At 46.4% G+C, this 15659-nt stretch overlaps 1 protein-coding gene across 4 annotated transcripts in view; it reads left to right on the top strand.

Moving 5' to 3' along the window:
• The window catches only part of LOC106590442 (histone lysine acetyltransferase CREBBP), a 73776-nt gene that overhangs the window by 52680 nt on the left and 5437 nt on the right, over window positions 1–15659 (top strand). The window contains exons 10-30 of one of the 4 annotated variants that reach the window (XM_014181503.3): window positions 167–356; window positions 523–585; window positions 814–935; window positions 1768–1971; window positions 2267–2596; window positions 2925–3113; window positions 3300–3468; window positions 4001–4119; window positions 7476–7715; window positions 7850–7938; window positions 8662–8742; window positions 8901–8957; window positions 9528–9605; window positions 9710–9777; window positions 11570–11720; window positions 12275–12421; window positions 13660–13773; window positions 13918–14083; window positions 14493–14660; window positions 14901–15062; window positions 15278–15435. In XM_014181503.3, the coding sequence (XP_014036978.3) occupies window positions 167–356; window positions 523–585; window positions 814–935; window positions 1768–1971; window positions 2267–2596; window positions 2925–3113; window positions 3300–3468; window positions 4001–4119; window positions 7476–7715; window positions 7850–7938; window positions 8662–8742; window positions 8901–8957; window positions 9528–9605; window positions 9710–9777; window positions 11570–11720; window positions 12275–12421; window positions 13660–13773; window positions 13918–14083; window positions 14493–14660; window positions 14901–15062; window positions 15278–15435 (3065 nt within the window). Of the gene's footprint in view, window positions 1–166; window positions 357–522; window positions 586–813; window positions 936–1767; window positions 1972–2263; window positions 2597–2924; window positions 3114–3299; window positions 3469–4000; window positions 4120–7475; window positions 7716–7849; window positions 7939–8661; window positions 8743–8900; window positions 8958–9527; window positions 9606–9709; window positions 9778–11569; window positions 11721–12274; window positions 12422–13659; window positions 13774–13917; window positions 14084–14492; window positions 14661–14900; window positions 15063–15277; window positions 15436–15659 lie in introns of all 4 variants that reach the window. The other 3 variants (XM_014181493.3, XM_014181510.3, XM_014181517.3) reach the window with 3 other exon arrangements.

Genomic DNA, 15659 nt, shown 5'->3' with positions numbered 1-15659 from the left:
TATCAGTTTGTGCTCTTACCAACACTTGAGCACTGAAGTTGATGAGCCATAATGGTGGTAAACTAGTTTTTATGCATTCTAATAGTTTGTCGTTTTTAGACTGCTAGATTGTTTTGAACTACATTACCCAACCATTTTATTCATTAATTTGTTGTCTCCCCTGCAGGATGAATACTACCACTTCCTGGCAGAGAAGATCTATAAAATCCAGAAGGAGCTGGAGGAGAAGAGGAGGTCTCGGCTCCAGAAACAGATCATCAACCAGGGGCCTCTGACGGCTGCAGGAGCCCAACAGCAGCCTGGAGGTCTCCCGCAGCCCAACACCCTGGGCCCTGGGCAGTCTGTTAGGCCACAGAGTGAGTATCAAGCCATAACCCTAAACCCTAACACTCTGGAGGTGGTAGTAGTAGTCCAAAGCCAGGGCTTTTCTGGAACACTTTGGGGGGTTGCTTTTCTGCCATCTTTGTTTGCTGCTCTTCTCCAACCCTTACCTTATCCTGCTGTCTTTCTCTGCTTCCTCAGATGGACCTGTGTCTATGCCCAATGTGCCAAATCAGATCATGAATCGCATGCAAATTGTTCAAGGTACCAACCCCACCCTAGGTTTTCTTACTTAAGGCAATTTGTGTGTGTGGTGTGAATCTGCGTATTCGTGTCGATCAATTTGATGTATGCGCTTGGCATCTCTACAGGTGTGTTGTGCGTCATGCCCTGTGAGCGTGGTGAGGGCGCGCGTGTGCGTGGTGAGGGCGCGCGTGTGCGTGGTGAGGGCGCGCGTCTTGCCTGATGTTGTGCTCCACCTCTCCTCTGCAGGGCTCAATCAGTTCAGCCCCATGGCCCTGCCCAACATCCAGATGTCCCAGCAGCCTCTAGGGCCCCGTGCCGCCTCCCCCATGAACCACCCCACACAGATCAACATGGGCTCCGTCCCCTCCGTGAGTACCACACACACACACTAGGATATTTAAGGGTGTCAACACCTCACATAGTGCGCTAATTTTGACCAGAGCCCTATGTAGGGAATAGGGTGCCATTTGGGACGCAGGACATAATGTTCTCTCCAGCCATGACTCACCGTATGTTGGAGAGTATTTTTAGTGGCAAAGAGAGAAGTGTCAGTCAGTCAGTTAGGGCCTTTTGTTAGGTTGAAATGATGCAGCAGCACCACCCCTCTGAAGTAAAGTACAGCACTGCTGGCATGGTTTACCGTTGTACCAAGACTGACTGAGAGAGAACAAGGGATGTGAGAGAGAGGGGGAGGATGGAGAGATGGGGATGGAGAGTTTGTACTCCCAGCATTCCCTCTTAACGCTCAGCAGCATCATGGCGACAGTTCTTTAGTAAAAACCGAAGCGTGGGATGCGGGAGTTACAGGGGTCACATTTCAGCACACAACGTGCCATTTATTTTAGTTTTCCTAGCGCTTTGAGTCAGTCAGAGCGCCGCTTGCTCACTGATGACGCCGCCTTGTCGAGAGCTCTCGTAGTGATAATTGATGATCTCTCCCGTTATAGACAACCCCTCTGTTGGTGCTGTCTGGAAGAGACGTCACAGTGACTAATTGAAATGGCAAACTGGTTGTATTCAGATTTTAAATTGGTATTCACATCGGCTTGAAGGGATATATTGAAATTATTCTGTATTTTAGGGGCCCCGGACTATAGCATTAAGGCTGGCATACTCCTATTTACGCTTCATTGTGTTTGTGTATATCTAGGATTTGATTGATTGGTTCTCCTATTACCACGGTAACACTCTCTTCCTCAGATGGGTCTGTCTCCCTCGCGGATGCCACAGGCCCAGGGCATGCTGGGAGCCCACGGCGGCGGCGGCAGCATGGTGGGCCAGACAGCCAATCAAAATAGTCAATTCCATCCCCCTCAGACCCCATTTCCCCCCTCTGCCTCCGGCGCCATGAACGCTAACAACCTGGGTCTAGGCCAGCCCCCAGCACAGGCTGCTGTCACACAGGTGAGAGATAAAGGGAGGGAGGGTTAGATGGAGGGAAGGCCTGGGCTACTGTCACAAGGGTGAGAGATGGATGGGGGTATAGAGAGGAGGGGGGGATGGGTTCAATTACCCACTAAAATCAGTAACCGTCACAACTCACACACTGACTATCATGAGGTACCCTTAACTCAAGTCTCTGTGTGTGGTTGGTTTATGTGTATGTAATCCTTGTTCTGTGTGTGTGTGTGTGTGTGTGTGTGTGTGTGTGTGTGTGTGTGTGTGTGTGTGTGTGGCCTCCTCTCGCTCCCTACAGCAGCAGTCGCCGCAGCAGCAGAGTGCTAACCTCCCCATGAGTGCACTTGGTCCCCTGGGCCTACAGCTCCCCTCCCAGCCCCCCCTGCGCTCCACTCCTCCACCCTCTTCCTCCACAGGGGGGCCCACAACTAACCTGCAGCCCCCCAAGCCCTCCAGCCGCAGCTCAACCCCCACCCTTTCCACCCACGGTCCTGGTCCTTCCAACACCCCTCCCCGCCCAAACCTGACCCAGACCCAGCCTCCTCAACCCCAGCCACATACCCCCCTCCAGCCACAGACTCAGTCCCAACCCCAACCGGAGCTTCCTACAGTGCAGCCCCCGACCACGCCGGTGAGAGCCCTGAGACCGCATGGCATGCCCTTCCACCTTGAACTACGACATCCCTTTTTAACCTCTCACCTTCAATCCTTTCTGGTTGACCTTTTGACCTCCTTTGACCATGCCATCTTGTTCTAGCTGCATGACAACCATGGAATGTCTCATCTGTCAACCAAACTCACTGTTTTCACAAATTGTGAAGAACTTGCTTTCCACTAAATGCTCATTTGACCCTCTTTTTATTATTCCTCCTTTTTCCTTTTTCTTTCTTTTGCTCACACTCCTTTTTTCTCTCTCTCGCTCTTCCTCTCACTCTGGCGCTCTCTCCTTCTCTTTTCAGCTTTCTCAGACAGGTGCCAGTCTGGATAACAGGGTGCCCACCCCAGCTTCTGCCGCCAGCGGCGACTTGCATTCGCACTCCCAGCATGCTTTGCCTGACCTGCCGGCCCAGGAGACCAAGGCCGAGCTGCGGCTTAGGGACCAGCGGGACTTTGAGTCGGCCAGTGGCAAGACCGAGCCCAAGATGGAGGTGTGTTTTTGTTTGTTCATTCATTCAGGTTTGGTTAAGCTGAGCTCCAGAAGTCATGTGGAGTCCATCCATGTCATTAGACAATGTTGAATCATAGAAATAGAAGCTATGAATCACATGGTTTATACTGTTAGCAAGCATTTCCCCTAGCTTTATTAATCGCCTATCTTTACTTCCTGTTTGCAGACTGAGGAGGACTCTGGTTCGCTGTCAGTGAAGGAGGAGCCAGAAGAGAAGCAGGTGCCAATGGAGACTGAGGAGAAGAAGCTGGAGATGAAGAATGAGCCCAAAGAGGAGGAGGGGGGAGGAGCCAACGGCACAGTGTCCTCATCCCCTTCTCAGTCACGGAGGAAAAGTGAGTTCTCTCTCTTCTCTCTCGCTCACGTGAAATTGATAATAAACAATCCAAAATTAACATTACACTCAAAGAAAAAAGACATTTCAAATGACATATGTCTATATACAGTGTTGTAACGATGTGCAAATAGTTAAAGTACAAAAGGGAAAATAAATAATAAAGGTTGTATTTATAATGGTGTTTGTTCTTCACTGGTTGCCCTTTTCTTGTGGCAACAGGTCACACATCTTGCTGCTGTGATGGCACACTGGTATTTCACCCAGTAGATATGGGAGTTTATCAAAATTGTATTCTGGCCATCTCTCTCTCGCTAGCCATCTCTCTCTCTCTCTCTCTCTCTCTCTCTCTCTCTCTCTCTCTCTCTCTCTCTCTCCCTCTCGCCCTCTCTTTATCTAGCCATTTCTCTCTCTCTCTCTAGCCATCTCTCTCCTTCCCCCAAAAAGGGACTAGGGACAGGACAAGGAATTGGTCTAGGATGAAACTTATTAAAAACACCTATTAAAACTTTTTCTCCCCATCTCTGTTCCAGTCTTTAAGCCAGAGGAGCTACGCCAGGCCCTCATGCCCACCCTAGAGTCTCTTTACAGACAGGACCCAGAGTCTCTACCCTTCAGACAGCCTGTAGACCCCATGGTACTGGGCATCCCAGTGAGTACACACAGACGCACTACAGACAGGACCCAGAGTCTCTACCCTTTATACAGCCTGTAGACCCCATGTTGCAGGGCATCCCAGTGAGTACACACAGACGCACTACAGACAGGACCCAGAGTCTCTACCATTTATACAGCCTGTAGACCCCATGGTACTGGGCATCCCAGTGAGTACACACACACGCTACAGACAGGACCCAGAGTCTCTACCCTTCAGACAGCCTGTAGACCCCATGTTGCAGGGAATCCCTCTAAGTAGCCCACCCCTTAAACCACAGAGCTCAAATACCCTTTTGTCATTCTACCTGAAACTTCCAGTCCAGCATATCTGAATTATACTCCTAATACAGACCTGCCAACATGCATCCATTTTGAGTACCAACTATGCAATTCTCTGTCCTTGTACGCAGGTACGAGATCCCAGTTAAAAGTATGCAGAAATGAATGGGGCCTGATTTAATTTTTTTTAATTAATACAAAATAAATCTAATATCCCAATTCTCGAGCTGCAACACACAGACGTACGGAGTTTGTATCAACGGACATGGAGATAAATACATCGTTATTGGACGTAGCTACCCGGTGTCTGCCCCTCCTGTTTGTTGTGATGTTGAGTTTGCCGACTGTCAGCTGTACGTAAACACACAGACCAATCCCTTTTCCACTCCGTGTGTTGTGGAAAGGTAAACACATTGTTTCAAGCTAACGTTAGCGAACAGAAGATGGACATTCAGTGGGTTCTAAAGTGCCAGCAGTTCACTCACATTAGCTAGTGAAAGAAATGAAATGCAAATACAAAAAAAATAACTTGTCGCATTTGTGCGAGTGTGATATACATTTAATTCTGCGTCCCATTAGTTGTATTTTCCACGTACCATTACGAGGATCATGCAACCTGATAGGCTAACTGTAATTATGATACACGTCACAAAAAGCATTACAAAAGTATAATGAAAAATAAATATAAACATCTTGGCATTAAATGGAGTCGGGAGTTTAGGAGACTGCGCGATGCAGTGTCCGGTATTAGCTATAGAGGCAATGCTTCTAAAATGTCTTTGCATTAGATTTGAGATTTTTTACATTTTTGAACCTCTGAAATGATGTATGCGCTGCAAAGAAATACAATAGGCACTTTTACATAGGCTGAAACACTAGACTCTTCTGGTGAACAGCGGCCAGATTCCCTTTGTGGTAGGCTACTGAACACCGGTCAGATTCCCTTTGCGGTAGGCTACTGAACAGCAGTCAGATTCCCTTTGCGGTAGCCTCCTGAACACCGGTCAGATTCCCTTTGCGGTAGCCTCCTGAACACCGGTCAGATTCCCTTTGCGGTAGCCTCCTGAACAGCGGTCAGATTCCCTTTGCGGTAGCCTCCTGAACACCGGTCAGATTCCCTTTGCGGTAGCCTCCTGAACACCGGTCAGATTCCCTTTGCGGTAACCTCCTGAACACCGGTCAGATTCCCTTTGCGGTAGCCTCCTGAACACCGGTCAGATTCCCTTTGCGGTAGCCTCCTGAACACCGGTCAGATTCCCTTTGCGGTAGCCTCCTGAACAGCGGTCAGATTCCCTTTGCGGTAGCCTCCTGAACAGCGGTCAGATTCCCTTTGCGGTAGCCTCCTGAACAGCGGTCAGATTCCCTTTGCGGTAGCCTCCTGAACAGCGGTCAGATTCCCTTTGCGGTAGCCTCCTGAACACCGGTCAGATTCCCTTTGCGGTAGCCTGTGTAGACAGTTTGCACTCTGTCAATGCGATCTTTTGTTTTTGTTTTCAAAATGATTTTTGCTTTTAGTGTTGTTTAAAAATCCAATACATGTGAGCTGGCCCTAGTGATTGGCCCTGTTTGAGAGGTGACAAGCGTTCCTCTACTGTAGAGACTAAACTTGGGGGCATGTGCTAAGAAAAACGTTATAGATAATTATCTCCATTCTATACTGTACATGTAATGGAATAAACATACAATCTGTGCTAAATTCCACAAAACATATATATTTGCTATGTTCTGTACTTATCAGTATGAATCTTTTATTTATGTCTTGTAAAATACTTTTTCAGAGGACTGAACTGAACCAGGTGTGATCCATAATGTTTGTCTAAGCATGTGTGCTCGTGACAAAAATGTACTGGTGTCAAGCCTACGCTCTACCTGGAGAGACAAAACCAGCTTTCTGACGAGGAGCTGTCCATTGGCCAGGACACCCGCACCTACATAGGAAGCCAAGGCAAGCTGGATCTGAAGACCTTCTATGCAGATGTCAGAAACATATTGTCTTCTGCAGTAGACTACATGTTGCTGAAATTTCCATTTGCCGATGTGCTCCTCCAGCATGCAGTGGTCGCTGACATTGCCAACAGGCAGACTGCCAAGTTCTCATCCCTCAACTTATTCATGGCACGCTTTCCCTGCATTATTTCTGAGGGAGCCTCTGTTGATCTGGTGGAAGATGGTGTTGCCTAATAGTGTGAACTCATTTGAGCAGAGTCTGGTCAACATGCGCACGGATCAGGCCTGGAGAGAAATCAGCACATCACACCTTTCGGCTGTGATGTTAGGGATATTGGTCATTTTCCACAGCAATGCAGACTGCGAACGAATATTCAGTCTCGTTTCCAAGAACAAAACCCAGTACAGAGGCTCCCTCAGTACAGACCTGATGAGTGCCCTTGTTACCAAGGTTTCAATGATTGCCAGAAGAACTGTTTGCCACAGAGAAGTCTACCCTGATACCCTGCTGCGTAAGGCTAAATCTGCTAGCTACCTGTCTAGGAAATGTGTTCCTGAACATTTGAAGGTCTCCAGAAGATTTGTTCTCACCCACTGTTTCCTATCATAGTTTTTTCCTTTTTATTATGGATAACATGTTTATTTGATGCTCTGCTTCAAACATTTGTTCTTATCATATCAGAGTTTAAAAAATGTTTTATTGTGGATAAGACGTTTGTACAGTTTGTACAGAAACAAATAACTTATTTGTTTAATAAAAATGAAGGCCCTTTGTTCTTTCTAATTAGATCTTGTTAATGTGTGTAAATGGAATGCTGTCAAATAAAGTATTCCAACCTTTTATAGACTTGATTTGGTACAATTCTATAACTGCGATCAGACTAACAAACAGCGCACGAGCATGCGGTGGGGAAACAACTCCAATTTGCCGCGCGCGTCTGGTACTCCAAAAAGTTGGACAGGGTTGGCAGGTCTGACAATATTTTTGGATGAATCATGGGTTATATTCACTTTATTTTCTATGAAAAGCTGAAAGTCTTAATTTTTGCCCATGTCTGCATACGTTTGTTAGGTGTAGCGATTGACTGATGCGGTCTGATGAACAATTGACTTTCTTCCCCCCAGGACTACTTTGACATCGTGAAGAACCCCATCGACCTGTCCACCATAAAGCGTAAGCTGGACACGGGTCAGTACCAGGAACCCTGGCAGTACGTGGAAGACATCTGGGTCATGTTCAACAACGCCTGGATCTACAACCGCAAGACGTCCCGCGTCTACAAGTTCTGCTCCAAGCTGGCCGAGGTGTTTGAGCTGGAGATAGACCCCGTTATGATGAGCCTTGGCTACTGCTGCGGCCGCAAGGTGAGATGGAGGGATGGGAGGGTAGTGGAGAAAGGGAGGGAGGGATCGGAGGCAGAGATTGTTTGCATCTCTGAAATGAACTTTTCTTGCAAATCTGTATTCTAACATTTTCTTGTTGGCCACTTCCTTTGCAGTATGAGTTCTCTCCTCAAACTCTCTGCTGTTATGGTAAGCAGTTGTGCACCATACCCACCGGCGGTACCTACTACAGCTACCAGAACAGGTAAGAGTTGCCTCTCTGCGCTAAATGGCAGAGTGCTCAATCAGAACACTGCCCCCTTGCTCCGCCTGGTGTTCAGGTCATGTAACTGCAGCTAGTTTTTCCTCTGCATGCGTTGGAATGGGGTTGTGCAGCACAGCGGCCGTGGCGTGTGAATAGATAGCATAACGCTGTAACACAAGGCCGCATGCTTTGAGCCCATATTAATAAAGCATCTCCGATTAGGAGTGCTGATCTAGGATCAGTTTGGCCGTTTTAGATCGCCAGATAACGCCATAAGATAACGTGGATCCGGGGGGGATCTGATCCTAGATCACCACTCCTTTTCTGAAATGCTTTATGAATATACAGGCCCTGATCTCTCTTGCAGCATGGTCTTCTGTTCTGACACTCCCAAGTCCTAATGGAAAGATATGCATTGAAGTTAAAAGTGCAAGTACTGTACAACTCTGACATAGGAATGACTTTTCTGATGTTCATATGCACTGACAACCTTTTTAGGTAGTCATCGTATTTCAGATCTGTACATTTAGCAGACACTTTTATCCAGAGTGACTTAGTTAATGCATCTACTTAAGGAAGCTAGGTACGACAACCACAATTCAGTTATATCTAGTTGAGGCAAGTGGATGTTTTGAATGTCTGTTGGTGCTCTTTGGGCCTGGTGCCATTTTCTGTGTTCCGTGTGCTATAGTGTGTGTATGTGTGTGTCTCGTCTTGTTCCAGGTATCATTTCTGTGAGAAGTGCTTCAATGAGATCCAGGGGCACAATGTGACGTTAGGGGACGACCCGGCACAACCACAGACGTGAGTCAACCCGTCTCTGCTTACCTTGTTCTCCACTTCATCTCATTCAAACTCCAATAGGGTCTTGTTTTTTATTCAGGTATTTGCAGTAAATGTTTGTTTCATGTCATGATTTAACCGTGTCATCTAACCAGTTGCTGTCTTCTCTGCCTCTTCAGAATGATATGTAAAGACCAGTTTGAGAGGAAGAAGAACGATACACTAGACCCTGAACCGTAAGGCTCTTTAACCAGCTCACACTCACTCCATATACCTTTCATATCAGCCTGCTGCTCCTGCAATGTCCCTACTAGACTTCCTGCTCAGCTCTGAAGCGCCATCTGGTGTTTAGTTTTATATCACGTAGGGGAGCATTTCAACATGTACACCTTTGGCACGTGGATTATTTTTAATAGACAACATAAGAGCCACTCGTAGATCTCCACTTTTGCTCACCTTTTAATTTCCATTCTATTTACACATTGGAGGTTTATTATAACAAAAGTATATATTTTTTATGAATATATAAATGAATAATGGGCTACATATGAGTATTGTGTTCCAACCCCTCCTACAAAGGCGCACTTGCATTGGTCTGCTTGCACGTGCGTAAGAACTGGAGGAATATTAAGTGAATGTTGATCTCTCTATGGCTTCCTGTTCTAGCAGTCAAGCCAATCAGCACTCTTACATATCATGAACAGTACAATTGAAACAAACAAGAAGAGAAACTGTTGCCCTAAATGGGGGACATAACGGGTAATGGGTTTCTGTAGTAAACCAAGATGTGGTGTTTTTGTCACCAGGTTTGTTGACTGTAAAGATTGCGGACGGAAGATGCATCAGATATGTGTTCTACATTATGACGTCATCTGGCCATCCGGGTAAACATCCAGCCTAATCTCTGACAGTGTCACAAAATGGTGGGAAGAAGTTCTATTCGATACCAGTTACATGAATGACTCTTTTTCTTTCTCTCACCTTGCAGTTTCATCTGTGACAACTGTTTGAAGAAGAGTGGGAAAACACGGAAAGACAACAAATTTTCTGCAAAACGTACGTCCTCTTTTCCATTCCCTGGCCTTAAGCCCCATCTTAAAGTGGCAATCCGCAGTTGAAACAATAACACAGCGTTATCCCCGCCCCTGTTTCGGTACAAAGCTGAGTGATGGGGCTGGAGAAATGTAACTGCTTTCAAATTCATAGACCAAGCTATGGATGCAAGGCTGAGCATCTGTGGTATCAAAAATATAGTTTTATTATAGGCTACCGTAAATTCCGGACTATAAGCTGCACATTTTTTCCCAGGCTTTGAACCTCGCGGCTTAAACAATGACGCGGCTAATATATGGATTTTTCCCGCTTTCAATTTTTTTTCAAAAAAAAAAAACACATTCTGTGACGTGCTCAGTTTTTTGCCGGCATGAAGCTTTCATTAGACCAATGAAATTGCCGAACGGGTTAAGGTCAAACAACTTTTTTGTTTACTGTTTAGATTAAATCGAGCGCTCTCAAACTTCCCATCATTCTGATTACGGTAGTCATTTTGTCACCCTCATCATGGCAAAGACACGGAGAAATGCATATGATGCAGCTTTCAAGTTGAAGGCGATTGATCTGGCTGTTGGAAAAGGAAATAGAGCTGCTGCACGGGAGCTTGGTCTTAATGAGTCGATGATAAGACGTTGGAAACAGCAGCATGAGGAATTGACTCAGTGCAAAAAGACAACTAAAGCTTACTGCTAATTTTTTATTTTTTGTTACAAGCCGTGTTTCGTTAAAGCCTATTTATTTTTGTTACAAGCCGTGTTTCATTAAAGCCTATTTATTTTTGTTACAAGCCGTGTTTCGTTAAAGCCTATTTATTTTTGTTACAAGCCGTGTTTCATTAAAGCCTATTTATTTTTGTTACAAGCCGTGTTTCGTTAAAGCCTATTTATTTTTGTTACAAGCCGTGTTTCATTAAAGCCTATTTATTTTTGTTACAAGCCGTGTTTCGTTAAAGCCTATTTATTTTTGTTACAAGCCGTGTTTCATTAAAGCCTATTTATTTTTGTTACAAGCCGTGTTTCGTTAAAGCCTATTTATTTTTGTTACAAGCCGTGTTTCGTTAAAGCCTGTGTAAAGTTCATTTGTTTCTATGTACCGGTAGGCACCTGCGGCTTATAGACATGTGCGGCTTATTTATGTTCAAAATAAATTACAAAAAATTAATTCAGTGGGTGCGGCTTATATTCAGGTGCGCTCAATAGTCCGGAAATTACGGTATATAGTGTTTGGTTATATTTACTTTGTTTTCAAACATTGGAGTAAAACAGCTTATTTTGGGTTCTGATGGGGTACGATGGTTGAACTGAGCTCATGAGCCATTTCTAAGTTATATTTTTCAATAATCAATGTGTACACACTGTATCAACCCTTCAAGGTCATAAATTAATGTATCAATGGCTGATTTCCCCTTTAAGAGTATTGGAATACTTAGCCAATTCGTCATGCAATATCGAAAATAAAGCCAAAATCTTTTTGAACATCAGTTTAATAGCCTAGTTATTCAAGCTTTACAGAAGCCTTTCTCTTTATGACAAACCACTTCCATATGGTAAATGTCATGGACTTATGACATCACTGGCTTTCTCCAATTACCTGCAGTAGCTCTCTCTTTCACCCACACATTTGCGGTTTTGCCTCTGGTATTTGTAGTACCAGAGAGCGTGTTTGACCTTTCCATCCACATGGCATTAAGCTAAATTAGACTCTGTCTGCACATTTATTCATACATAAAACATGTCCTGCTGAATGAAGGCTTGGTTTGTGACCTTTTTGGACCAATCTCTCCGTGTGTGTGTAGGGTTGCAGACGACGCGGTTGGGCATGTACATCGAGGACCGGGTGAATAAGTATCTGAAGAGGCAGAACCACCCTGAGGCAGGGGAGGTGTACGTACGAGTGGTGGCCAGCTCTGACAAAACTACAGAGGTCAAACCTGGCATGAAATCCAGGTAGAGACTGAGGAGTGGACACGCACGTGTAGTGCACTACCTAACATTTTAGAGTACTGACGGTATACACATTTATTGCACTACTTTAGTTGTGCAGGCACTTTCACAGCATGTAAGGAAGTCTTGTCTGTACCTCAACATAGTCAATACACTAAATATTTGCCCACGCTCCTGTTTTATTGTTGCCCGTAAACAGTGTGGTTGGCACCCTTGTTTGACTTTGGCTTTGCAGAGAGCCCAAGAGATAAGAATACACCACATAAAACCTAATGATCATATATTCATCTTTTAAATCCCATGTTGTTGAACCTGTAAACACTCCCTGTTACTGCCTTCAATGGTCAGTCCATATTTAGCAGACGCTCTTATCCAGAGTGACTTACAGGAGCAAATTAGGGTTAAGCACCTTGCTCAAGGGCACATCGACCTTTCGTTTACTGGCCCAAAGCTCTTAACTACTAGGCTACCCGCCGCCCATTCAGTTTGGCCTCTTTGACACATGTGGTTAATGTTCGATGTAGACAGACGTCTGTCTTTCTGTTTTTTCTGGTCAGGTTTGTGGACACAGGTGAGATGTCGGAGACCTTCCCCTACAGAACCAAAGCGCTTTTCGCCTTTGAGGAGATCGACGGCGTGGATGTGTGTTTCTTCGGGATGCACGTTCAAGAGTACGGCTCGGACTGCTCCTTCCCAAACACCAGGTCAGCACCTGTACCCCCTACATGGGGCTGGTCTAGAGTACCTGTACCCCCTACATGGGGCTGGTCTAGAGTACCTGTACCCCCTACATGGGGCTGGTCTAGAGTACCTGTACCCCCTACATGGGGCTGGTCTAGAGTACCTGTACCCCCTACATGGGGCTGGTCTAGAGTACCTGTACCCCCTACATGGGGCTGGTCTAGAGTACCTGTACCCCCTACATGGGGCTGGTCTAGAGTACCTGTACCCCCTACATGGGGCTGGTCTAGAGTACCTGTACCCCCTACATGGGGCTGGTCTAGAGTACCTGTACCCCCTACATGGGGCTGGTCTAGAGTACCTGTACCCCCTACATGGGGCTGGTCTAGAGTACCTGTACCCCCTACATGGGGCTGGTCTAGAGTACCTGTACCCCTTACATGGGGCTGGTCTAGAGTACCTGTACCCCTTACATGGGGCTGGTCTAGAGTACCTGTACCCCTTACATGGGGCTGGTCTAGAGTACCTGTACCCCTTACATGGGGCTGGTCTAGAGTACCTGTACCCCTTACATGGGGCTGGTCTAGAGTACCTGTACCCCTTACATGGGGCTGGTCTAGAGTACCTGTACCCCTTACATGGGGCTGGTCTAGAGTACCTGTACCCCTTACATGGGGCTGGTCTAGAGTACCTGTACCCCTTACATGGGGCTGGTCTAGAGTACCTGTACCCCTTACATGGGGCTGGTCTAGAGTACCTGTACCCCTTACATGGGGCTGGTCTAGAGTACCTGTACCCCTTACATGGGGCTGGTCTAGAGTACCTGTACCCCTTACATGGGGCTGGTCTAGAGTACCTGTACCCCTTACATGGGGCTGGTCTAGAGTACCTGTACCCCTTACATGGGGCTGGTCTAGAGTACCTGTACCCCTTACATGGGGCTGGTCTAGAGTACCTGTACCCCTTACATGGGGCTGGTCTAGAGTACCTGTACCCCTTACATGGGGCTGGTCTAGAGTACCTGTACCCCTTACATGGGGCTGGTCTAGAGTACCTGTACCCCTTACATGGGGCTGGTCTAGAGTACCTGTACCCCTTACATGGGGCTGGTCTAGAGTACCTGTACCCCCTACATGGGGCTGGTCTAGAGTACCTGTACCCCTTACATGGGGCTGGTCTAGAGTACCTGTACCCCCTACATGGGGCTGGTTCGGGGTAATTGATGACATTTGTTTATTCCTGTGTCTCCCTTCCTCCACAGACGGGTTTACATATCTTACCTGGACAGTATTCACTTCTTCAAACCTCGACTGCTAAGGACGGCCGTCTATCATGAGATCCTGATTGGCTACCTGGAGTATGTAAAGAAACTCGGGTAGGTCTTAATTAATAGTACAATGATATGCATTCATATTGCAGTTTTCTCAAATAAAAGCACTTTACTTGGAGGTAACTCCCCACTTGCATTAAATATGTCTCCCTACCAAAACAACCAATCATTGTCTCTTCTCCCCCTCAGCTACTCTCAGGGTCACATCTGGGCGTGCCCCCCCAGCGAGGGGGACGACTACATCTTCCACTGCCACCCTGCCGACCAGAAGATCCCCAAGCCCAAGAGGCTGCAGGAGTGGTACAGGAAGATGCTGGAGAAGGCCTTCGCTGAGAGGATCCTCCATGACTTCAAGGTGATTTAGGATTAAGGTTAGGATTAAGGTTAGGATTAAGGTAAGGATTAAGAGTTAAAGTTAGATCCCCCAAGCCCAAGAGGCTGCAGGAGTGGTACAAGAAGATGCTGGATACTGCTTTTGTGGAGAGGATCATCCACAACTTCAAGGTAGGCCTCTCAATGGCTAAAGCCTTTCAGGCCTATCTTGTAGACTTGGTACAGTTGAGTCCCCAGCCTTAGCCTTGGGAAAGTTGTCTTCTATGCAACCGGGCCAACCAAGCCTTCAACCTCTAAAGTGTTTTGAGGTTTCTGAATGTATTAATAGGGCTAGAACAGCAACAACCAGCCAAGCAGAAGACTCATATTAGTTGAACATTTGTGTCCATTGGACACTTAAAGTAATCTTCTTCTCCTATGTTTTTCTCCAGGACATTTTCAAGCAGGCGACAGAGGACTGTCTGACGGAGGCCAACGAGATGCCCTACTTCGAGGGGGACTTCTGGCCCAACGTGCTGGAGGAGAGCATCAAGGAGCTGGAACAGGAGGCGGAAGAGAGGAAGAAGGAGGAGAACGTAGCCTGCTCCGACACACCTGAGGTGGGAGGAGGAGAGACGAGTCATAGGGTAGACCGATGATAGTACTAGAGACATCATTATCGATACATAACTCCTACCTGTCTAGTCAAATTTGTCTTAATGTTTTTATTAATGGGAAATAATTTAATAGTCAAATGCATAACATGCATGTGGTGAATGTTTGTGCCCTCACTGTCCTGTGTCTAAACATTTGTTAATTTGCCATATTTTTCAAACTCTTCCCTCTTCTCTTCCCCTCAGGGCACGCCGGGGGACACGAAGAACGCCAAGAAGAAGAACAGCAAGAAGACCAATAAGAACAAGGGCAGCGTGAGCCGAACCAATAAGAAGAAGCCTGGCATGCCGAATGTAGCCAATGACCTGTCCCAGAAGCTCTACGCCAGCCTTGACAAACACAAAGAGGTATGATGACGTCACCACGCTTGCTTTGAAATGCATGTCGTCTTTCAATGGCTATAACTGTTTTATGAAGTTGTTTCTTAGAATGGTGCCATGTGTCAGTTCTCTTCTATAATCTCTGAGCTGGGATATTATTGGCCTGACCCAAACCCAATGGCAAACAATCAGGAATTGAGTGATGCTCTCTTCAAGAGTATTTCTCTCCTCTCTCCCTCCAGGTGTTCTTTGTGATCCACCTGCACTCGGCCCAGATGGCCAACATGTTGCCCCCCATCATGGACCCTGACCCCCTGCTGAACTGTGACCTGATGGACGGCCGCGACGCCTTCCTCACCCTGGCCCGGGACAAGCACTGGGAGTTCAGCTCTCTCAGGAGGTAATGATAATACATTTGATTTGTATAGCGCTTTTCATAATGGAGGAATCTCAAACTTCTACCTCTTGAATTCTACGTTAGAATTGAACAATTATGACTGTTGACTTGCCTACCTAAGTTGAATGCACTGACTAAGGCCCTCTGGATAAGAGCCTCTGTTAAGTGTCCTAAATGTATCAATAAAAAGGAAACATTCAGTAAGAATCAAGCCAGCTAAAGCAACA

Source organism: Salmo salar, chromosome 02, assembly GCF_965601325.2.
Source record: "Salmo salar chromosome 02, fSalSal1, whole genome shotgun sequence".
In the NCBI taxonomy this organism is placed as follows: domain Eukaryota; kingdom Metazoa; phylum Chordata; class Actinopteri; order Salmoniformes; family Salmonidae; genus Salmo; species Salmo salar.
Note: the sequence above shows the minus strand (reverse complement) of the source record. Positions and strands in the feature narration are given on the sequence as shown.